Source organism: Diplotaxodon limnothrissa, linkage group LG22 (assembly GCF_057381915.1).
Source record: "Diplotaxodon limnothrissa isolate DT_005_m linkage group LG22, D_limnothrissa_male_GT1.1, whole genome shotgun sequence".
NCBI lineage: Eukaryota > Metazoa > Chordata > Actinopteri > Cichliformes > Cichlidae > Diplotaxodon > Diplotaxodon limnothrissa.
The window spans coordinates 22,232,189-22,257,079 of NC_140616.1; the positions used below are offsets into that span (position 1 = coordinate 22,232,189).

The following is a 24,891-nucleotide window of genomic DNA, read 5'->3' on the forward strand; positions in this document are numbered from 1 at the left end:
TTTTTAACTGATAAAGACTATGTCTGTTACACCTGAAAAAACACAGGCACTGATCAGTTTTCTTTTCAGCTTTTGTCTTGATACATTATTACCTATTACCTTGCAGGATTCAATAAAACATAACAGATTTCATATTTGCTTCTGGTGAATACAATCTGGAATCTGAAGGAGCCTGAATAAGTCATGAAGAGAATAGATGCTGACTTCTTCTTTATATATTCATAACGGTAAATACCTGTCTCCAAGTATTTACTTTAGCAGTGTGCTTAGCGTAAATGGCTGCTGTATTTCTTTTTAAATATATTTTATGCTTTACGTAATCCCTTTAAAATGTGTATGAAATGTGCCATAAAAATACTTCCCTTGCCTTGTGATTTAGCTTTAATGGAACTGATTCACTTATTGCCGTGTCGTGAGCTAGAGCCAGCAGCTTACATGTTTCTAAACCATGTCAATGCTTTTGTCTGAAGGGGCTTCAAAAGACCAGGATGTGTGTATGTATAATGACATGGATAAGCCTTTGACAACAGAATCTATGACATCCATAAAGTTAAGTGATTAATGTTACCCTATAATGGGCTCAGTGATGAGAAGAGTACCGCGTAGCTTTGTGTGCAGTTCCCAGAGAGAGGAGAATGTCCTTAAATCACTGGGGCTGGCTAACCAGAGCCGGCTGGCCTGTGTTGGACCTGTTAATCGAGCGTTAAAATGGACTGTCATAAACCTGGCCAGTGACTTCAGCAAACAACCTTAAGACCCGGAGATACGTTTTTTTTTCTGACTGCTCTCTGTCTACTCAACCAAAACGAGACACAGTAACTAAAACACAAAATATAAAATACACTGCAACAGCCTTTGAAAGCAAACATGCCAAAACACGGTGGCGTCACCAGTGCACACGCATACACACACATGTACAGTACATGAATTCAGTGACTTCATCAGCCCAACACAGATGTTCTCTCTTACACACAAGCATACAAAAACACACTCGGGATAAACACACTCATTACGCACACGTGGTGTATCAGAACTGTGAGAGTGACGCAGTTCCCAGCACCATTACGTAAATGAGAAGTGGTAGCATGTGTTGTAAAAAGGCGAAGGGAGAAAGGGAGATACAGTGGGGCAAAAAAGTATTTAGTCAGCCACCGATTGTGCAAGTTCCCCCACCGAAAATGATGACAGAGGTCAGTAATTTGCACCAGAGGTACACTTCAACTGTGAGAGACAGAATGTGAAAAAAAAATCCATGAATTCACATGGTAGGATTTGTAAAGAATTTATTCCTAAATTAGGGTGGAAAATAAGTATTTGGTCAATAACAAAAATACAACTCAATACTTTGTAACATAACCTTTTTTGGCAATAACAGAGGTCAAACGTTTACTATAGGTCTTTACCAGGTTTGCACACACAGTAGCTGGTATTTTGGCCCATTCCTCCATGCAGATCTTCTCGAGAGCAGTGATGTTTTGGGGCTGTCGCTGAGCAACACGGACTTTCAACTCCCGCCACAGATTTTCTATGGGGTTGAGGTCTGGAGACTGGCTAGGCCACTCCAGGACTTTCAAATGCTTCTTACGGAGCCACTCCTTTGTTGCCCGGGCGGTGTGTTTTGGATCATTGTCATGTTGGAAGACCCAGCCTCGTTTCATCTTCAAAGTTCTCACTGATGGAAGGAGGTTTTGGCTCAAAATTTCACGATACATGGCCCCATTCATTCTGTCCTTAACACGGATCAGTCGTCCTGTCCCCTTGGCAGAAAAACAGCCCCATAGCATGATGTTTCCACCCCCATGCTTCACAGTAGGTATGGTGTTCTTGGGATGCAACTCAGTATTCTTCGTCCTCCAAACACGACGAGTTGAGTTTATACCAAAAAGTTCTACTTTGGTTTCATCTGACCACATGACATTCTCCCAATCCTCTGCTGTATCATCCATGTGCTCTCTGGCAAACTTCAGACGGGCCTGGACATGCACTGGCTTCAGCAGCGGGACACGTCTGGCACTGCGGGATTTGATTCCCTGCCGTTGTAGTCTGTTACTGATGGTGACCTTTGTTACTTTGGTCCCAGCTCTCTGCAGGTCATTCACCAGGTCCCCCCGTGTGGTTCTGGGATCTTTGCTCACCGTTCTCATGATCATTTTGACCCCACGGGATGAGATCTTGCGTGGAGCCCCAGATCGTGGGAGATTATCAGTGGTCTTGTATGTCTTCCATTTTCTGATGATTGCTCCCACAGTTGATTTTTTCAGACCAAGCTGTTTGCCTATTGTAGATTCACTCTTCCCAGTCTGGTGCAGGTCTACAATACTTTTCCTGGTGTCCTTCGAAAGCTCTTTGGTCTTGGCCATGGCGGAGTTTGGAGTCTGACTGTTTGAGGCTGTGGACAGGTGTCTTTTATACAGATGATGAGTTCAAACAGGTGCCATTCATACAGGTAACGAGTGGGGGACAGAAAAGCGTCTTACAGAAGACGTTACAGGTCTGTGAGAGCCAGAGATTTTCCATGTTTGAGGTGACCAAATACTTATTTTCCACCCTGATTTACGAATAAATTCTTTACAAATCCTACCATGTGAATTCATGGATTTTTTTTTCACATTCTGTCTCTCACAGTTGAAGTGTACCTCTGGTGCAAATTACTGACCTCTGTCATCATTTTAAGTGGGGGAACTTGCACAATCGGTGGCTGACTAAATATTTTTTTGCCCCACTGTACACGTCGAGAGTTTGTGGTGCATGACATCACCTGTTTTGAGGCCTGTGGGTGGCGCACAATCTTAGGTTACAGTTTGGGATTTGGAATTATCAGACACCCTTTTTTTCTCCTTTCCTTTTCTTTTTTCTTTTTTGCTGGAAATGAATAGTCCAACAAGTGCACGGACTAATGGCCAACACAGTTTGCAAATACACACAGAACAAACACAGACACAAACACGCACACACACTGGGGCTCTGTTACTATGTGGGTCTGCATCTGAGGGATGGGTTGCATGTAAATTTAACTCACTACATTACATAATCAGATCTCTGCAAGTTGCATACTTTTTAAAGTATCTGTTACCAGTTAGCTATTTTTTAAGTGCACCTAATAGGAATAGTCAGAAATCAACCATGCATGACATGCATAGACTTTGCCAGCTGAGCCAGATGTGTAATGTAGCCAAAGTGAGGATTAAGCTACATAGAGATGGAGGTCAGAAAGTTTCTTTTACCTTTAACCTGAAACGCCATATTTTTTCAGACTGGGTGACATCAGGCTCTGAGTAGGCAGCTTTCTAAAGCTCCCAGACTGGCTGTTAAAAGCCAAGCCGGGGTGAAGGTGCCAGATGGTAATGGCTGGTAGAGCCCCTGAGTTATGGAGGTAGCTGTAATCTCACTGGCATTGTCTGCTTCAGGGCACCAGCCAGAGACTTCCTGGCTGCCGTCATACACTTTTTAGTCTGCCCGTGCACTGTTCACGGGCATGTACATCTGCTGTAAAACATCCCTTATCTTCGCTGAAAAACAAAACTCTGTGACTCACGTTCACATGGGGGAAGAGAAGCTCAAAACACAGAGTGACATCATCACAACTTCCTATTTCTACTTGTTGCCAGGGTGATGATAATTTGCATACTGTAAACGATTGGTGGATGATGAGTCAGTAGGGTTTGGTCCCATTTTGCAATTTAACTATAACAAGAATCGCCCTGTTCAGCTCCAGCCTGGCCGAAGCACCGGAAAAAGCTGACCAAACATGGTTTAGCTAATGGTAATGATTTGTTGTGCTTTTGTTTTGATGACATTTTGATGGGATAATTTTTTTGTATTTATTATAAACAACAGTCGACCTTTTTTAGGCAGTTTCTCTGATAAGTATGAAAAACGCATCATCCTAAAATGCCAAAAACTGTCAAATGATTCATACACTCCTTCAGAATAACTTTTGAAACTGTTCTTCCATGGATAGATAGACAGAGTATGACACTTTGCCCTGATAATCACATATGACATCATATCACCAACACAATGGCTTCCAGTGTGCAGTAGGTGATGCTAACATTAAACGTTATCTATAGCAGTGTTTTAGAGGCAATAATAAGTAACTCAACGTGCTTTAAATCTTAAATTTACATTTATATTTCTGTTGCTTTTGTTTATTGTTTTCTCAAGTTTATTATTTTACCTTTGTTTTAATTAGGTCATTGGTGTAAGGGACACACCTTTACATATGCTTTACAAACAAGTTCAATTTGATTGTTGCTTATGTTTAATTTGCGTTATACAGTTTGAACGCTCACTTTAAATCTCAGACCTAAATAAAGCCATTAGCTTTAGTGATATTTAGGTCAGCAGAATGACCTTCAAAAAGATTTCGAGGTCTCATGCTATATAAATCAATTTACAATCACTTTCTGTTTAAAGTTGGTTCTTCGTTCCCACTGTCTCCAAGTCCTCATAATGGATTATTATTACATCATTAGTTTGTTGGGGTTTTCTCTGTAATATTGTCTTTATTGTCACATTTTATTTCTTGTTTTATTATTATTATATAATAATAATAATAATAATAATAATAATAATAATAATAATAATAATAATAATAATAATAATAATATCTGTACGTCTATGTATACCGGATGTATGACCTGGACAGGTTTTTTAAACTCTCACATTTTCAAAAGAAAAGTACTCAACTACTTCTAGAAGTTTATCACCATGTCTTAAGCTGTCGTATTTTAGAAATAATGCGTATTATTGTTTTATTTATTTATTTATTTTTAAGTATAACTGTAGTGGTTTGCACATTCACCTTTCAAACGAAAGAATCCCAGGAGGGACCACAAATCCTTATGGCTTTGGGTCAGAGGGGGCATCGGGCGCAAAAGCTGTGCCAAATCAAACATGGGGAGCTACCCGCTGTGACAATCCCTTGTGAATAAAGCAGCTGGTTTATGTCTTATCTTTGCAACAGAACTTTTAGTGTTAACTTTTTAGGGTATGAGTCTTCCTCTGCCACTTTTTAGTCTGGGGTCCCACAGGGCTCAATTTTAGGGCCTCTGCTTTTTTCATTATATTTACAGCCCCTGGGAACCATCCTCAGAAGGCATGGAATATCCTTCCACTGCTACGCTGACGACTGTCAGATTTATCTGCCTCTGAAGCAGAAAGAGGCCTTCTCTATTAAGCCACTTCTAGCATGTCTAGAAGACATTAAATCTTGGATGTCCCTAAACTTTCTAAAATGTAATTCAAGAAAAACTGAGGTTATTCTGTTTGGTCCTAGTGGACCTTGTGAACCCTCTGCTATTGATTTGGGAACCCTGGCAGAGTATTTTAAATCTGTTGTTACAAACGTGGGTTTTAATATGGACAGTGATTTTAAATTAGACAGTCAAATTAGTGCTACTGTCAAGTCCAGTTTTTAATCATTTAAGGCGCTTGGCAAAGATAAGACCTATTTTATCCAGGCCGCATCTTGAAATGGTAATCCATGCTTTTATTTCATCTCGTTTAGATTACTGTAATGCACTGTATTTTGGAGTTAGTCAGCATCTTCTCTCTCGTCTGCAGCTGGTCCAAAATGCTGCTGCACGACTTTTAACCAGAACTCGTAAAAGAGAGCACATAACTCCCATCCTGGCTTCACTCCATTGGCTGCCTGTATATCTTAGAGTTCATTTTAAAATTCTCATGTTTGTTTTTAAATGTTTAAACGGTCTTGCCCCAACTTACCTCTCTGAGCTTCTGCATCTTTACCCACCCCCCAGGTCTCTCAGGTCAGCTGTTAAGCTGCTCCTGGAGGTACCCAGGTCCAAGAGAAAGCTCAGAGGGGACAGGGCCTTCTCTATTGCTGCTCCTAATCTGTGGAACAATCTTTCCCAGCACATTAGAGAGGCCCCTTCACTGTCCACTTTTAAAACATATCTTAAAACCCATTTTTACTCCTTGGCTTATGACACAGTCTGACCCTGATTTTATTGTTTTAATCTAATATGCTGATTTTATTGTTTTAAATGTCATTCTCATCATCATTTTTATACTATTTTATTATTGTTTTTGCTATTTGTGCTAATTTTATTATTTTAAATGTCATTTTAATAATCAGCTTATTTTTTATTTTTTAAATATTTTTTATTTATTTTATATTATTTTAATTTATTTTAATTTATTTCTTATTTTTTAACATGTTCAATGTATCATTTCTGGCATGTCAAGTGTACAGCACTTTGTGTTCAGCTGGGGGCTGATCTGAAAGTGCTATATAAATAAATTTCTTGCTTGAAAGTAGCTACTGTCTGGGCCGTAACACTGACTTTCTAAATGGAAGACTAGTACTTTCTAAAAAGCCCCTTCATTATTATTATTATTATTATTATTATTATTATTATTATTATTATTATTATTATTATTAATATTATTATTATCATGTTGCTTTGGGTGATGACAGGATGTACTTAACGTTTCGTTGAAATCACTTCAGGGTTTCAGCTTTATTTTCAAGCAAATAGTCTCATACCGTTGACTGTCTAACGTTCTGAGAAGAAGAAAAAGACCCGGAGGCTCTCGCTCATTTGGACACGTAAACTCGATACAGACGCTGGAACGTCCCGTTTCAGACACACACCAAAAGTGGGGACAGGATAAAAACAAACAAACAAACAAACACTTAACTGGGTCTCATCCGCCCACCCGGTCTGCCCCGTGTCCCGTCACGTTGCCGTTGGTGTGTCTACCCGGTGGGTCTGTCACTGACTCCGGTCCAGCACCACGCTGCTGCTATTGCTGCTGTTCCGTCCCGTCCCCCTCACCGTGTCGTAACCCCGCCCCTCTCAAGCCCTCTCTCCGTACGGGACCGCAATGATTTAGAAGTTCAGGAATCCCACGTGACGTCACCGGGAGGGTGATGTAATGCTTCTGTAAATAGAACGTATTGTAATCTCGCTCCAGTCCAACGTGGTTCCTCTCTGGAGCGCCGCTCGTCTACTCTCTACTTGTAGGTAAGTCTTTTACTTCCATTCACAAAACTTTCTAGCTCCGCGGCAACCGCTCTCCTGATACTGTGCCTTTATTATTTTTATTTTTATTTTTTTATTTTGACGGTTTAAAAAGAAAAAGGAAAGAAAAGTTGACGGCGGAACTTTTTAGCGAGGTGTCCCGGTGAAGTCTCATCACCCAGCGGAAAGGTTGAGCGCTCCTGTCTATTTGGGGTGTGTGACAGCACTCTCTGTACAGCTGTGCCGGGCTTGTTTATGAGTTGAACAGGTTCCTTTACGGTGCGGTAGGAGGAAAAGACAACTCACACACACAAACACACATAAACACACACACACAAATACCGGTCAAGTTCTTGAGACGCAGGCAGTGACCGTCCGGAGGACTTTTTGGTTAAGGACTGCGATTTAAATTGAGCAGAATGAGCTCCATGCCAGCTGCTGTCATGATTCATCCATCAGATACGGGGGACTTGAAGAAGTGTAGTGAGTAACTAAACCTGGCACCTTTTTAAAAATGATTTCTTTGATGCTTACAGGTGATATTAAAAGTTGTGCGTGTTTTTCTGTGAGTCATAGTAACCGAGTGTAAGTGTAGAACAATGACAGTTAAAAAATGAGGCGGGAAAACTTTTTTGTCAACGTAAATCCTGTCTTAAACTGACAGTATGTTGCCTGGTCTGTTGTTGAGTTCATCCGTTAAGGATGACGTCATTGCGCATTGAAGTGCCCGCTCTGACAGAAGGTTTTGCTGGAAATGTGCTGAGTCTGCTAATCTTGTACAAGAGCAGAAAGAGGGGGCAGAGGGGTTACAAACTGGATGCTGGGCTTTAAATTTTTACATTTGTCTGTAAAATGTGAGCTTGTGAAACACTTCGAGTACAGCTGACTGTGGCACGCTGTTACATACTGCTGATACATAAAACTACTAATAAACCTGCTTTCTGTATTAGCTGAGAATCAAAACCTTAAATACTTTGATCAATCTCCGATCTTGCTGGAATTTTGGTGTTGTGATCACCTAGTTACTGGTTTATTTTCAAGCACACAAGCACACGCACACCTATGAAGTCACCTCTACTTGCCTGGGGTTGGAAAATGGGGGCTGAGGCAGGTTCGAACCTGTCACGAGTAGGCCTGAAGTGCAGCCCTCCCTTCGCAGGCTCCCACCCTCATTCCTTCTCTCTTTCATTCATTGTGTCCTCCTCCTCCTGCTTTCCTCTCCCTCTCTCGATCACTGCCACTTGCCCTTTCCATTTTCCTCGCCATCAACCTAATGTCACTCTCCACCTCCCACCCGTCCTCTCACTCAAACACACACACACACACACACACACACACACACACACACACACACACACACTTTCTTTCCACTTCTTATGGATGCCTTTACTTTTGCCCTCTCTTTCCCAACTCGTCTCTTCGGCTCTCAGTCTTTCCCATAACATCAGCACGCGCTTTGCTGTCTTCTCATTGCTCTCGGCTCACGCTTACACAAGGGGTGGGGGAGTTTGCAACCTGTGAATATGCTTCTCATAACCACCATCTCCTCCCACAGCAACACTGGTAACATTTGTTGACCCTTGTCACCTGTTGTCACCTGGCTGAGGATTTGAAGACCTTCTTACTTTGTGCTTCAACAGCAGTCTTCAAATAATTCACAATTGCTCCACATCGACGGCTTAATATCCTCGCAGCAGAGGCAACTGGGTCGGTTCTGGGTTGGCACTGCAAGCTGGTTTATTACTGTGACTCTCATAAGCATTTGTGTTGATAATTTTATCCCAGTGACTTGATGTAAGACATGGCGAGCACTTATCCTTTCATCACACCAGTATTATTAACTGATACCCCGATGAAAGCCTAATTGTAGCCTGAAACAATTGCACTATACTTAGTCCCCACTCCAAGTGAAAAGTAAAGCTCCCAATGCTGGAAGGCTTTGATGCCCTTCTTGTGTTTACGTGTAATTACTAATGAGTAATGAAAGGCTGGAAAAAAACATGGTTTGTACGCTATAGGGCTCGTCCTAATACCTAGTGTATGCTCTCACCCCCGTCCGTTGGCACCAAAGGGATCATTTTCGTCAACTTAATATTGTGTCTCAGGAAGAAACATCCATCATCTGTGGCAACTATCTCATTACACACGGCTTCCACAATAAAGGCACGATAATAGGTGAACAGTATGTGAATTATCCGTGTAAATACAAAACATAAAACAGGGAACCTCAGGCTGCCTGCTGGGTGAGCTCATCTGAGCTGTGATCTGAGACTGCAGGTAAATAAATTCTTCTCACTTCTTCTGTTTGTGCAGGCTTGTGTATGACATGAATGACAAACAGGACAGGCCTTATATGTGCGGCGCCCCGGGCTGCTCTCAGGTCAGTAGAATGCTATATACGTGTGGCATTACAAGGACTGTAATGGTCATTTAAAAAAAACCAAAAAAAAAACCCAGGATGTCAGACCTAATCATCAATGAAATGAGTAACGATCAAGCTGTAGAATATAGGAGGAGTTTCTGATAAATACAAATGTTTCTGAAGTGATGAATAACCTAAAATACTTAACAGACTAAGAGCATCATGATGTCTTAGTCAGCTTAAGATGTAATCAGCTGCTTTAACTGAGAAAATCATCCCGCGTGTCACACAGCTGCACGCATCCCTTCACATCTCTCTTCCTGTGTTGGTGTGCTGCAGCGCTTCCAGTTAGAGGAACATCTGATCATCCACAGGCACAAGCATGAGATGACCCTCAAGTTCCCCTCCATAAAGACAGATGCAGCATTCACAGGTAAGGAAGAAAATGAGCTTCTCTGAGATTTCATCCTAGTCTCCCAGTGACCGCATCTCCTGGCTGCACATGTCTGTGGTGAAACTTCCTCCTTTTCAAGATCAGTGCTTGATATATTTTTTTTTTTAAAAAGATGACGATATACTATACAGTATGAAGTCAGATAACCCACCAAAGCAAGCTTCCTTCCCTCAAACAGACTACAAATGGTCTCGTGTTGCAGCATGTACAGTATACTCCATCAGATTAGAGCCAAAACACAGATAACAGCACTTTGATTTAAAAACGTGGAGAGTAGGTGCACCGGTCTCTGCACGGCCCATGTAAAACACAGTATTTCACTGCTTCTAGAGCTCATGGTTTTAATTTAGCACAATTTAGCCATCATTTAAATGTATATTAATCATTACTGTGCTCTGTATTTACAACACAAATATTCATGAGGAGTGAAAATAAAATTCCAAAATTGTTTAATTGTTTCTAATTCAGTTCTATGCAACAGACTGATAATAGCAGCAAGACTGCTGAACCTTCTCCGATTGTTTTAAAAGCACTGATATTGTAAATTCATCCTCTTCCTATTTTTTTAAGGATGTTTTTTTCTACAAGAGGAAAGATAAAGATTCTTCCTGTTTCAAGATCTGCTAAGTCAGAGAAAATTTCATTAGCTTGTTTTGTGTGTCTGTGTGTAGATTCAGTGTCCGGTCATGTGTTTCAATGGCAAAAATAAGAATTTAGGAAAGGTTTGCTCTTAAAAAAAGTAAGCATCTAACAACAGTTGACAATTTCACTCAGACTATATCAAACACATTTGCAGTGATTTCCAGGGAAACAAATGCCCCATTAAGATTAGTCCCATTGTGAACGGCTGTAAAATGCTGATTCTGCATCTAAATTAACTTTGCAAGCCTCACATTTCTGTGTTATGCACTACCTGCTCAGGCTACAGTAGTAGTATTAGTATCTTTAACATCAAAACAACCTCCAGACGATCATATAAACACAGTTTTTAAATATTGTGCTTCCACATTAACATTTCTGTGAATACATACTGACCATGAGCAGGAAGCAGTGGCTTGGCTGCTTGTAGAAAATATGAGTAAGTACGAGTCCCAATGCCAAAACAAGAAGAATTTCCACCTCATCTTCAGCCCGGACTAAAGCAACATATGAGCATAAGCTGGCTTTTGTGGTGGTGTAGGAATCAATGCAAAGCAGTACAACCAAAGTATTACCCCATCGCCAGTGGAAGCCGTGGTGCTGAGAAAAGTGTAGCCACACAAGAAAGGTGAAATCATAAAAGTCATGGAAGCCATGCTGCGATGTTTTGGCTTCATTTTTGTGACAATTTTGGAGGCGAACGTGGCTGTTGGTGTCAATGTTTTCCCCAAAGATTTGTCTGGATGTAAACAACGGCGCAAGATCTGGCCTCTGCAGACTCTCCCTCTGCACCTCCGTCCTGCAGCCTGTCACGCCTCCTGCAGGAACTCCCCTGTCAAAACAAAAACCCTCATGTGACCTCTGACCTCTATGTGTTTAGACGGCTCAGGGAGAGACAGACTGATGTTATCAGGCAGAGACGGAGAGCTCAGCTGAGAGGAGACTCGTTCCTCTTCTTCGCATGACGACCTGCACCACTGTTAATTTAGAAAGCAAAAAAAGCTTAAACTACAGTCTGTTTTGGCAAGTGCTTCAAATTTTTTTAAAAAGCAAATCCGTTTTTTTTCCCTCTCTTTTGTTTCCATTTGGATGCAATGACTCTAGACCAGACTCCGACGCCGACACGATTTCTGCAGAACTGCGAAGAGGTTGGTCTCTTCAAGGAGATCGAGGAAGAATTTCTTCAAGCACAAGAGGAGGAAAACAAGAAGCAGGTAAGTCTGACAAGTTTTTTTATTATCATATTATTTTATTTCACTTAAAATAAACCATCAGTTCTAGTCTGACGTTAGCTGGAAAGAAGCAAGGATTAAGACATGATGCAGATCCGTCCCCCGGTGCTGCTGAGAGTTTATGTTTTGAGTGACACTTGTTTGTGAGGGAGTCAGGCCCGGTCAGACAGCTGCAGATATCTGACCTGCTGCAGGAAAGACACACCGAGCGATCACATTCTACCCTGTAAATTAAACAGCTAGTCGTCACACTCAGAGACAACTAAACAAGTGCACACACTCTCATCGCTGTCACCACAGGCATTATAAGAGAGAAATGTGGCACTCAAAGCAATTAAATCAAAATATTTGGGACAATTTTGAAAGAGCATGTATAGAGAGTGGTAGTATGACTACCAGGGGGGAAAAAGCTTTTTAAAGCTTGATTTTGGAGGCAAAGACAGTTCAATTCATTGTTATTTATATGGCACCTAATCACAGCATCACTCACCTCAAGACTTTAATGTAAAGGCTCTACAATACTAGAGCAAAAAAACCCAAATTAGATGATCTCCAATGAGCAAGCACTTGGTGACAGTGGGAGGGAAAACACACACTTGGAAACCTCTAGCAGAACTAAGTTCAGAGGGGGGCAGATAGGGGGTGGCTGAGGGGAGGGGAGGGAGACAGGACAAAAGACATGCTGTGGAAGAGAGCCAGAGATTAATAATAACCAATGATTTAATGCACAGTGGTGTATAAACACGTAGTGACTGAAGAAACACTCAGTGCATCATGAGAGGGTCACCTGATCCAGCCCTAACTATATATTTTATCAAAAAGGAAAGTTTAAGCCTAATCTTAAAGATAGGAGCTTGTTGCACGGAAGAGGGGCCTGAAAGCTGAAGGCTCTTCCTCCCATTCTACTTTCAAGTACCCTAGGAACCATAAGTAAACGAGCAGTCTGAGACCAAAGTGCTCTATTGGGATGATATGGTATTATGAGGTCTTTAAGATATGGTGGGGACTGATAGACAGAAACCTTTTAAGTGATTTGACACATTTGACAGGTGAGTGTATATAAGCAATATTAATCTCCCTGTGAACAATGAAATTAAAGTTAATATAGGTAATGCTTAAAAAAACTGCTCTGCCGCATCTCATGATGGCTGCCATGTGTCTGCGTTAGTGTCTAAAAGGACTTTGACTGGCACCGTAATCTCTGATCGTAAAAGACTTCAATCATTTACTGCCCCACAAGTTTACAATGGTCTCAGCTGTTTGTCTTTTTTTTTTTATTCTTTCCACAGTCGCTTTCTCATAATGGGCCCTCCTGTATGAGCCAGCACCAGCTCAAACCCCAACATCAGCTCCAGCACCCACCCCAGCCTCAGCACCCACATCCCCAACCACCGCTGCATCATCCCCAGACTCATGCACTGCATCATCCCCAGACACATGGCCCCATGATGGCCCCTAGCTGCAGCCTGGCCGCCCAGCAAGCCCTGTCCTCCTCCCAGTCTGGATCAGTCATCACCCAGGCTACCTCCACCCTAACACACTCCGAGTAAGTTCACACAGACGCACACACACACATTTACCTACAGGCATCGAAACACATATATGTGTATCTTACATTTTCCCTACATCGCACACGCAAACACATTTCCTTTTCTCATTCTTTCTTTTTCCTCCTGTTATGGACGCATTATAAATCATTCCGCCGCTCACAAGCTGGCGTTTCCGCTGCATAATTCATCACTTCATTAACGAAGTGAGAGGAAGAAGCAGGAAAAAAATTATACGTCAGTTTAGTGAGAGAATTAAGTAACTCCAAAAGTGATGAAGAACCACTGCATAAAAAGCCACTCAGTCCCTTAGACGCTACCCACCCCACCATGCAGCTACTGTCTCTGTTACATGTCTGCAAAGACTCAGAACCAGACCGGAGTCTCTCAGCGCCTGGGCAGCTTCCTTGGCTCCCTGGTTATCACCCAGTTCTACAGACAGATTAGAGGAGTTCCTGTCTTTCATCTGACCAGCTCCCTGCAGCTGCTCCCACTCCTCCTAAAAGGCCGGCTATGAATTTGTGAAACCTAGTAAACAGTCCGCCCTCACAAGTTCTCATAATACACACATACAGGGTTCATTATGTATTCTGCTCTTCATTATGCTGTATATTTACAGCATTCTGTTTGATAAGGAAAAAAAGGTGTTTTCAAGTACTTATTTAATTGTTTACTGACTAATATTACTTGCAACTTTAGGTAATACAAGTAATTTTCATCTCTAATTTCATAAAGAAAAACGAACTCATGCCTGCCACAGCAACATAATTAAATAACTTCACTTGTTTATAATAACGTGTATATCAGGTTACCTTAAAAATGAAACTTAAAAAAACTGAACATTAAACTGTTTATGTGTAACTTTTTATTTAAAAAAATTTCACATATGTCTTTGTCTGCCTCTTAAAATGTTTTTCAGCTAATACAAGAAATCTACCCTTTTCAGTCAGCTTTAATCACTAACAGAAACAGTGTACCTCATATTCTGGGCAATAAGCACAACATGAAGCCTACAGCTTTATTGGGACTAAAGCATTTCACAGTTAGGCCGGTGGATTATCCAGATTAACTCTATGAATGTTTCTAGACAGAGAAAATGCTGTTGTTTGTTTTTTCAGTGTAAACTTTAATTGCTTTAACCTCTAAGCTGTGGTGCTTTAAAATAGGAAAAACTGGAATGAGAAAATGTTTGAAAGGCATCAGCCTCTAGTTTCTAAACATTTGCCAGTTTAGAATGTGGAGGACCAAAACCTAACCCTAACCTTACTCCTAATCCTGTAATAATAATAATGATAATAATAATAAGCATTTTTGGGCCTGTTTGTCTTTATTCTTGTGCCATCAGCCCACCTATAAATACACCTGTACGGGCCTAGGCACACTCACATATTTCTACAAGTTGGAACCATTTTACATTTGCTTGAGAAGATTTTGACTTTTATAGTTTTTCTTTTTTTAGTGTAACATTTTCTCTACCAGTCCTAGTTATTACAGCAATGTCATTTTTGCATTTATGACTATTTTAAGGCTTTATTAATTCACGGGAGAGCAGATGTATGATATTCTGAGATCAAACTGGACACGTTGTGATTAAAAAAAGATTTTTTTGTGTGTTTTCTGGGGTTTAGTTATGCTAAATATAGTAAATAGCGATTCCCGCCCAAATGTCAATCTTACATAAAAGTGCCTCCATCATCTCCATCAAACCGATGGTTTCTGCTTGCAACGCATACTGTAGACAAACAAAAGGCTGTCAAATCTGTTGTTGATTAGATGAATCAAGGTGCCACAAGTGAGTCAGTGACATAATTAGCTCCAAACATCTGTCCAGGCTCAGACAGGACGTGACAGGACAGTGGGGAGCGAGCTGACAGTCATTTATGGCAGCATTAATCAGTGCCAGCTGAATCCAGACAGCATGTTAGTCAGTGAAACCCGCTAAGAGTTACTAAGTGAACTCTGGATCGGGCATCTGGCTGTTTCCCCAAGTGTTTACCACCGGTTTCCATAGTGACCTGGTCTGAATGTCTGGCTGCTGGCCTGGTAGAACTGTTGTGGTTATGTTAGGAAATGCTGTTTTGGTTTGTCTGCGCTTTGTTGTATTCTAAAAGGGTCGCATACCCTCAGATTCGGCGATGACATCATTGATGATGACCTCAGCGTGGCCATGCAGGCCCACGCTGTCCGACTGGCAAAGAGCCAGAGGGGTTAGGTCAGCACATGGCACCCTGGGTCTCTGGATCCCCCCCGCTCTGATCTGCAGGCTTTGCACCTCCCTCTCGGGCTGTCATTTTTCTCCACGTCTTTCTTTTCTTTCCATTTTTTTTAAACTTCATCACTCTTTCTCTTGTCAGCGCTTTACCTCAAAACTCTGTTTACAGCTCTCTCCTGGCATACAATAACACATCAGTGCTTTTTGATCACATTGGAGTGTTTAAGGGCTCTCAGAGACTCCTCAGTAACATTTGTTTCTAGTGGTTGGCGGCTTTGATTTGCCAACTTGCCAATGTTTTGACACATCTGCCTTTGAGACTTCTCCGCCATCCCAAAACAATGAGGCTCAGTGGAATTTAGGTTGTGCTACTCCCCATGTCAAAAAAGTTCAACAGCAACATCTTTGCCTAGAGAACTTAATATTCTGGACAATAAGCAGAACACCCTGTCAACAGTTTCGTAAGGGACTATTTCCTCCGTAGAAAGTAGTTCCAGTAAAATCTGTTAAATGTATGAAATAAACAGGATGACTGAAATGCTGCTTCTAGAAAGATATACTCCTGCTTTACTTTAGGAAACTGTGCCAACTCGTTGCTCAGACGAAGGTAAGCCTGCCAGCTAAAATCACTTATCTTTTCCTTTTGAAAAAATATTTGAAGTAAGTAGTAGAAATCAAACATGATGTTAGTTCAGCCAAGTTACCCTCACCTGCAGTGGTAGCAGATCAGCTGATCTCAGTGCTAGCCTACATCATCAGCTGATGGCTCAGCTGATACCCTTGTAAACAGTGGGAGGGCTATTTTAGCTGCTGTAGCACATCTGCAAGCCACTTTGCAACCCACCTCTTCCCTAGCTCAGTGGCATATCTGTTGCCACTGTTACCAGCTCTGTTTTGTGTGAAGGTCCTACACATTAAAGTGCAGGGAGGTCCCAGAACAGCGCCATTCTGCTGGCTTTGTATACATTTTTTGTTTGTAGATTTGGATACAGCTTCCCCTAAAAATAAGACGATATGACCATTCTCACATCTCACCTCCATCTGCCATTAAGACCCAGCTATAAATGTTTCAACTTGCACCTCTTACTGAACCTGGTTTTATGAAACTTTGGCTGTGGACGGCTCTCTAGCATGACCCGTCTCTATCGCTCTCTCCCTCTTCGGCTCACCACAGGCCGGTTCCCGGGCCGCTGTCGTGCCTCCTTCACATGCGGAACAGACACAGGCAGCCGCTGCCAGCCTCCTTACCTGGCACCCTGCCAGACCCCGCCATGCAAGGGGCATCTGCTCAGCACATGACTGTAAGTATGGAAGGGGATGGTGTTTGTCATGTTCAGACTCCCACACATTCAAACACGCATGCCTGATGATTTATAGATGCAGGTATAGTGGACCCATGACAGGAAAATTCACTTTTGTGGATAAATTAATCAAAATGTCAAAACTCCAGATGGATGTGACCTTTGGGGGAACTCTTCATACTTGAGGTTTATGTGGATACAAGCTGCTGCTTCCCTTTGTCACAGCTGAAAGATTCTTTTTGTGTCTACTGTTTCTTCTTCAGATGGAGAAGCAGATGTCTTGTGCAATGGGTATACCGGCTCCTGTACACAACCCCTCCTGTTCTTCACCCCAGGTAGGTGATCATCAGTCAGTCTGACTACCTTTTTCCACTATTTCCATTATTGGAGCTAATAACATTATATTAGCATTACACTAATAATGCATTACACCACAGCTGTTTATGAAGAGTGGATTTCTGCATGTTTCATCAACTCCCAGCATATTATATCTTATCCTAACGTTTTGGTTGTCTGTGGTTCAGGAGGCAGAGTGAGGTTGAGTGAGGTAAGCTAACAATTGAAAGGTTGGAGGTTCAATCCCAGTCTGCACTTTGAATCTTTCTGTGGCAGGATTCTGAACCCTGCTGCACTCGGTGTGTTTTATTGTTAGACAAAGCACTTAGGTGTAAACTAAAGTGCTATATGAATGACTGATTGGGTGACTGAGGCTTATAGTAAGCTCAGTTAGAACAGAGATGTCCATTATATATAACCTTTACCATCCTGCTCCAGCTCATAACACTGTGTATCATCATCACTCAGAACATCCGGTGCAATATTACTAAAGTCTGTAAAGTAGGAGTGTGTTTGTGTGTGTATAATAACTTATACTGATCTCATATTCTGATATCTTTATATTGATATATATGTATTTGAATATATTTTTGTCTTAACTATATGCACCACTCAGAGAGTTGCTCCAAATTTGGTTGTACACCTGTAGAATGACAAATAGTCGCGTTCTATTCTAATCTGTTCTATAATGGCTCAAAATGTGGGTGATTTTTCAATAAAGACAAATTCATAGTGTTATGTAACACTTAAAAAAAAGACACCCGGCCTCACCTTCTGCCTTTGCCATAGTCCTTTCTAATCAGCACGGACAGGAAATAGAATGTAACTCTACCCCCAAACACACACACACACACATTGGACCACAGGAAGTCACAATCTACATGCTCCCCCGTGGCTTTCTCAGTTGTTTTATTTCCCTTGCGTCAACAAGCGTGCGATCTTTTCGCTTGTAAATTTTACATATCCTCTTTTCACCTGCATCTGGAATTAATAGTTAAAAATATTTTGCTATCAAAAGCTACTTCAAATGGGAAAACTGTGAAATAGCCCCACACACACAAACACACACACAGGCATGGACGCAGGTTGTGGCTTCTTGTGGAGGAGCTCGCATACAGAGTGGCAACTGAAAAGTGGTTTCAGATTGCGGAGCCACTCAGGTGGCAAGTTTACTTCTGACCCTCTTTTCTTACACTCTCTCACACACACACACACATACATAAAAGGGTACCCGATGACCCAACACATTCTTACCTTACCTTAGCTTTTATTACTGAAGCAACTCCTTACTTTAAACCTTAATCCTGATGCAGAATCTTAACCCTCAAACAACACTTTGACTTTTTGTCAGGTTTGTAACACTCACCAAGATGCAACACATTTGTTCCACAAATGTCCTCAGTGGACGCAAAGAGGTGGAGTGAGTCATCTACATATTGGTTTGTCAGTGGTTCAGTCCGGGATACTTACCCCCCCGGTGCACCTACTGTGAGTGTATGTGTTGTAGGTAACGTTCCTAAAGTACACAGAATAAAGTGCTGCATGAATGTGTGTGTGTGAGCAGGTGAATGAGTCTTGTAGTATAAATCTAAGGAATTATATTGGTCCTCGGAAAGGTTTTTCTTTTTCGAAACAGGCCTCCGCTTATTTAAAACATCAGAAAGTGTGTTAACGTGCCTCTGTTGTACAGTAACGCTACACTCAGCTCAAGTGGAAAAGTAAACATTTGACAAGTGGATCAGTGTTTCATGTACAGTTTTGTGTCTTCATTCACTGATCCCTTCAGACAGAAATATCAACGTGGTGTGTCATCCAAGCCAAGGAGACCCATGATGTAATCGCCGGCCTCAGTGTCAGGGTGTTTCTATCTAGTAAACACAACTGAAGGACTCGTGTCCCGCTCTATTTAGTGTGTGTGTGTGGCTGTGCGTGTGTGTATGACTGGCAGCCTGGCTGGCTGGTAAAGCTGGCACAGACAGCTCAATGACCTCATCCTTGGCACCAGTTAAATGTGCTCTCTTTTTACTTCACTGAATGGTGAAGAGAGAGAGAGAGCGAGAGAGAGAGAAATCTGCTTCTTCTCTTAAAGAAATATTGTGTAACAGGGAGCAGATAACAGTATTGCCAGGGAGGGACTGGAATGGGGGGGGTGATGTCATGCTCCAAACATGACCTCTCCCTCTCTTGCTTTTCTCTGCTGAGTGTTGGAGAAAGGTGAGATGAGGTTTAATTTAGCTCGTACAGTCTGTTTAGTCAGATGATACACGGGAATGATAAAGTGTGAAGGTATCAAGCTGCAGACGGCAGCATTTATTGGAACACGTTATCCCTCTCATCAACAGTTGTCTTCGCAGTTGCGGACGCTGAGGAGAAGTGGCGAGGATGGAAAAGAAGGAGGGTTTGACCCGCAGATATTGTTTGCATCGAGGTGCAGGACGCGGCTTGAAGTGGCCCGTTGCTTCAAAGAGAACCTGCTGTTACTAATTTAGCAGGCGTTAAGGATAAACCATAGACTGAACACTATGACTCAAGTCTTTTGACTGTAGCCACATTTTTTTTTTTAGTTTGGAGTCTAAAGTTACCATATTTGGGGAAAGAAAGTTGAGTTCTTAGAAGGCTGTATCCATACACTGTATGGGTGAACTGCACAGCCACAGATGGCCGCTAATTAGTAATTTTCTTGCTATGATATATAAAATGAAATGTAGGAATTTCAGGCCAGTAGTGGAAAGAAAAAAAGCTGTCTCACTTGACCTTTGTAAACATTTTCCATTTGAGTTTATAGACTCAGTTTATGCGCCATACAGATAATAAAAAAATGAGGTCTGCTTCATAAATCTTGATCATGCTATGGTTCAAAAGACCACATTGGCTATTGAGCTGACAATCACAAGTCAGTAGCCAATAGTCAGACCCGCCCCTCTCTTTCACGTCCATTCTTCACAAGCAAAACACCGTCGCCAGCTTGAGGCTTCAAAGCGGGACCTCAAAGCAGTGCGTGATGTCAGGGCAGCTACGTCCATCTTTTATACTGTCTGTGGTTCTTATCTACCTCAGATATTATGATGTCATCATATTGCCTAGCAGCTACACATCCAAAGGGCTAAAATTATCAACTTGTAGTGTTTATCCACTGATAACACCTGATAAAGGCATCGTATCATTTTAATTTCACAGACGCATTATTATTTTTTTCCATGCACTAGTACTAATAAAATACTAAAAGAAACCCTCACGCAACAAAGTGGAAACAGTCACTTGCTGAATTGCTCGTTTGTGCCGTAAGCCACACAACAATTGATAATTCCATTAAAAATGCTCAGTCCAGAGGTCCAGTTCAATGACTGGCCAAAACTGGCCACTGTCAAACTTTAAAAGTGTAATTAGAAGAATGACAAAGAAATGAAACTGCAATACAATTTCTATTAGGGGAGTATTCACAGAGACCAAAACCATTCTTTCAGAAGAGTTTAATCTTGCTTTTTAATGCTGTTAAGTTGGGCGTTTTAACATAGTCATCTTTCCTTTTTGACAAAGCATATAGTCAAGGCTGGATCAGGTCACGCTGAATCCTCCTTTAGTTTCACTGCAATAGCTCTAGGCTGCTGGGAACTTCCCAAGTGTTTCTTCTTCACCGTTCCTATGTGTTTTCACACACTCTGCATTGAATCGTGAGCTATTATTCATCTCTGGTTCTCCTCCAAAGTGTGGTTTTGTCCTGTCTTCCTCCCCTTGCCCCCAACTGGTCACGGTAGATGGCCGCTCCTCCCCGAGTCTGTTTCTGCTGGAGGTTTCTTCCTGTTAAAAGGGAGTTTTTCATTCTCACTGTCACCGAAGTGCTTGCTCATAGGTCATCTGATTGTTGGGGTTTTCTCTGTTTTCTTTGAATTATTCTAGGGTTTTTAACTTACATTATAAAGCACCTTGAGGCGACTGTTGTTGGGATTTGGTGCTATATAAATACAGTTGAACTGAAATGAACAGTTGTCTGTTGGGATTGTCTCACTGTGCAAGCCAGCCTCGTGTGGTCATTTGAGGAACTGCAGTTTTATGGCCTTTCTGTGTGGTTATAGGGCTTCTGAGCATTCTCTAACATATTGACCATGAAAGGGGTAAATAAATATCTTTATAATCCAACATGAAAAAGAAAAGGAAAGTCTTCCTCAGTTGAATTCACGTTAATTGTTTGTATTTTCTTAATCTGGTTACTAGTATATACTTATTATCCTCTGAACACAGTTCAGAGGCTGATATCAGAGTGGATAGTGGTTAGATCTCTTCAGATTTCTAAATCATTGCACATAGAAGTGATAATAATTTAACTTTTTAATAGCATCACATGATTAATTAACTTGTTCTTTTTTTGTTTATTATCTATTTCGGCTCAGAGATCCAAGCAGACATTGGGCCACCATTATCAACAGCACCACCCAGGAATGATCACCATCAGTAACAATGTGCCACCCATGGGCCACATGATAGAGATGATGCCACAGCGTCACCAGACACCTCCACTACAACAACAACAACCACAACAGCAGCACCACCATCATCATCATCCTCAGCCTCATCCCTCACAGCTTCCGCCTGTGCCTCTTACCTACCAACAGCGGTGCCATGCTCCCCACCCACAGCATCTTGGAAGCACCCAGAGCCACCAGCTGCACCAGGCAGGGAATTTACCACCTCACGCTCAGGCTCACCAATCACCGCCTTCACATTTACACCCAGGCTCACCGCCTGCACCTCCACTGTCTGCTCCTGCGCAGGTATAATGCTTTATATTTAACGATGGCTGGGTTTTTTGTGCATTCAAGCACAGTTACTTGAAAAAGTTGTTGTTTTTGTTCTGCAGTTATCACCAGTTGCACAGCAGATGCAGCCTTCCCAGCCATCTCACACTCATGCAGTGCAGGCAGGCGGTAGCTGCAGCGGAGGTGGTGTAGGAGGAAGCGGAAACCGTCGAAGGAGGACAGTAGAGCAGGACCCCGACGAGCGAAGGCAGAAGTTTCTGGAACGTAACCGGGCCGCAGCCACCCGCTGCCGACAGAAGAGGAAGCTGTGGGTGTCATCACTGGAGAAGAAAGCTGAAGAGCTGACGCACACAAACCTTCAGCTACAGGTGGGATGTGCTCTGAGCACAAGACACACTCACATCAACACAACCTACACTTCGAGAGTGCTTACCATTTCACTGTGTTTACTTCCAGAACGAGGTGACGTCACTGAAGTCGGAGGTGGGTCAGCTGAAGCAGATTCTGCTCACCCACAAGGACTGTCCTGTCACTGCTCGGCAGAGGGAGGCACAGGGGTACCCCAGTGAGTAAAACCCCCCTTCCCTGTAACCCTGTGTAGAAATCTCACCAGCTTTTCCAGATGCCTGACACCAGTCATCTCCATCCACCACTGAGGGTGTAATTCACACATTAAACCTTGTGTACCCACAATTACACATGCACTCGCTATTACACAGGGGGTTCTTAAACTTCTCGAGGCCAAGAACCCCTAAGAGGGGAGAAAATGTCCTAAGAAACCCCTCATATTTTCTGATTTAAATGCAGCTTTACCTGCTGACTTAATATAGATAATAATTAAAGCTACTTGCTAGCCCGTATGTCAAAAAGACAAGAAGCCGAACAGCTGGAATGGTTAATTACACCCTGAGAAAAGTGTGTGATAGCTGATGATAGACTGACGTGATGTGTCACAATCACATCTGATGGCGAGCTTCTGTCAGCCCAAAGATAACACAGGCAGGAGTAAATGTCCCCATCTGTAAATATGCACTTTTTATTATAAAATTATTTTTTTGCAAATTATTTGCCCTTTGACTTTTGGATGCAGACACCTGGTGCTCCCACTTTGAGAACCACTGCTCTACACACCGAGGACCTTAAAGTGGACCTATTATGCTTTCTCCTATTTTCTGTCATATATACGCACTGTTATTAAAATTGGTACCAGTTTTTTATGTATGTACATGTGAGCAAAGAATTTGTTTTTTCCTCATGGACATGGATGTGTATGATGTCAAGAGAGGGGATATCCTTATGTGGTTATGTCAGGTATGCAGCCATGGCTGTGAGCACAGAAACCCCACCCAACCTGCTTTTCAAACCTTCTGTTCTGGGCACAACAGTTGTTTCAGAAAGCTGACTAAAAAGGGGAGGGAGACGAAGGGACAAACAGGAATTATCATGAAAAATGAGCATAATAGGTCCACTTTAAACTGTGTCTTAAAGTGCTAAACAAACAGCACAAAAGAGTAAAGTAACTCTTGCTTTAAACCCCGCTGTGTCCAAAAAAATTAGCAATGCACTTTTGAAGAGATCAGGGGGAAAAAAGCACTGCACTCTTGATTTAATTTAAAGGAATATCAAGTTTGTCCTTCTGTTTTAATGAACCACACCGCAATGGTATTTGAGATAACTTGTAGTACCATGCTACTAGCATTGTTTTGCCTTGCATGAAGCTAGCAGGGAACAAGTTGCCTTTCTTGCACTCCACAGGCGGCTTCAAGTTTATGTCAAACAGTGACTGAAACTGACCTGTAACGAAAGATATTTAAAAAGTGAAACGCTGTGGCCTAAGCAGACAAAGACGTATGTGTCAAGAGTTTCTTAGAACAAAGAGAGATGCAATATTGGCACATTTCATATTCATATATTTCTACTGTTCTTTATACATGTATGTACAGTATTCAATTGTTAAAATAAAGGAGCTATTTTCATTTAATCTCAAATGCCGTGGCTTTTTATTTGATGCCTACAATCTCCAACACCAAAAAGCAGAGAGTCAGAACTTTATAAGTGACTTTGACAGCTGTCTCTATGTCCAGCTGCAGGGGTGAGCCCTGGAAGAAGTCCCACCCCTGCAGGTCCTGGGTTTGATCTGCAAGCCATCCAACATAACAGCATCTCCACTTCCTCGACGTCTGGAGGCGATTCGGGCCACGACCTCCAGCCCGGACACTAGCCTGCAACGTATAGGTGAAATCCCAAACTGGATAGGATTGGGATTTTATAAATCCATGTGAACGCTTGAGGTATTTTTCAACACGATCAGCAGATTTTCTGTGAGAAGATCAGAAACACTTACTGAGAGAGAGAGAGATCTGTCGCTTCATTTCTCCAAACAGGTGCATAAAATGCACTTTCTGAAAGCCTTGTTAAAACTGTGATGGCAACTGGATCCTGTGTTTATTCAGATAATGTCTGTTTTCTTTTGACATGAGCCTAACGTTGCCTCCTACCTACTCGCTATGCACACACACAGTCATGACACATCTTTTTAGTATCATTCTCTGGCATATCTTGCACTAATTCAGAAAAAGAGACTATAACTTTTTTTTGTTTGTTTTAATTGGGCAGCTCCAAGTGCACCTTTTTCCATTTTTGAGCAGAGGCAGCTTACCTTAAATAACACAACAAAGTTTTTGTTGTTTTGGGTGTTTTTTCTACAGGTAATTCAAATTATAAGATAAATATTTTATCCTAAAATTTCCCATTTCATTGATTTGTAAATATTAGTTAATTAAACCTGCAACTGTGTTGGAAAGCCACTGAAAACAGTATTTTCTTTAAGGCACTTTTTTGTGACTGCCTTGAGTCACTGAGTAATTATAAACTACACTTCATGTCTCAGTCCCTGCTAGTTTAATTAAATTTACACAGAAGTTACACTTTTTGTACTGTAAAGACGCTGACAATCGCTGTAAACCTAATGCAAAAATTAAAAAAAATATATTATTCTGGTATCTTTTTGTGAATCATTGAAATGTGTTTTTACAACGTCAGATCTGTCAGATTCATATTTGTTT

The 24,891-nt window shown here is 41.7% G+C and overlaps 1 protein-coding gene across 1 annotated transcript; it reads left to right on the forward strand.

Annotated features, from left to right (window-relative positions):
- Positions 1-6,947: 6,947 nt before the first annotated feature.
- On the forward strand, positions 6,948-24,407 carry LOC146609949 (cyclic AMP-responsive element-binding protein 5-like). Its single transcript, XM_085346445.1, has 11 exons — positions 6,948-6,992; positions 9,303-9,369; positions 9,691-9,784; positions 11,549-11,658; positions 12,966-13,222; positions 16,610-16,736; positions 17,000-17,071; positions 21,461-21,841; positions 21,928-22,194; positions 22,283-22,391; positions 23,911-24,407. Exons 2-11 carry the CDS (start codon positions 9,316-9,318, stop codon positions 24,045-24,047), a joined length of 1,608 nt encoding a protein of 535 aa, XP_085202571.1. The 5' UTR covers positions 6,948-6,992; positions 9,303-9,315; the 3' UTR covers positions 24,048-24,407.
- Positions 24,408-24,891: the final 484 nt, after the last annotated feature.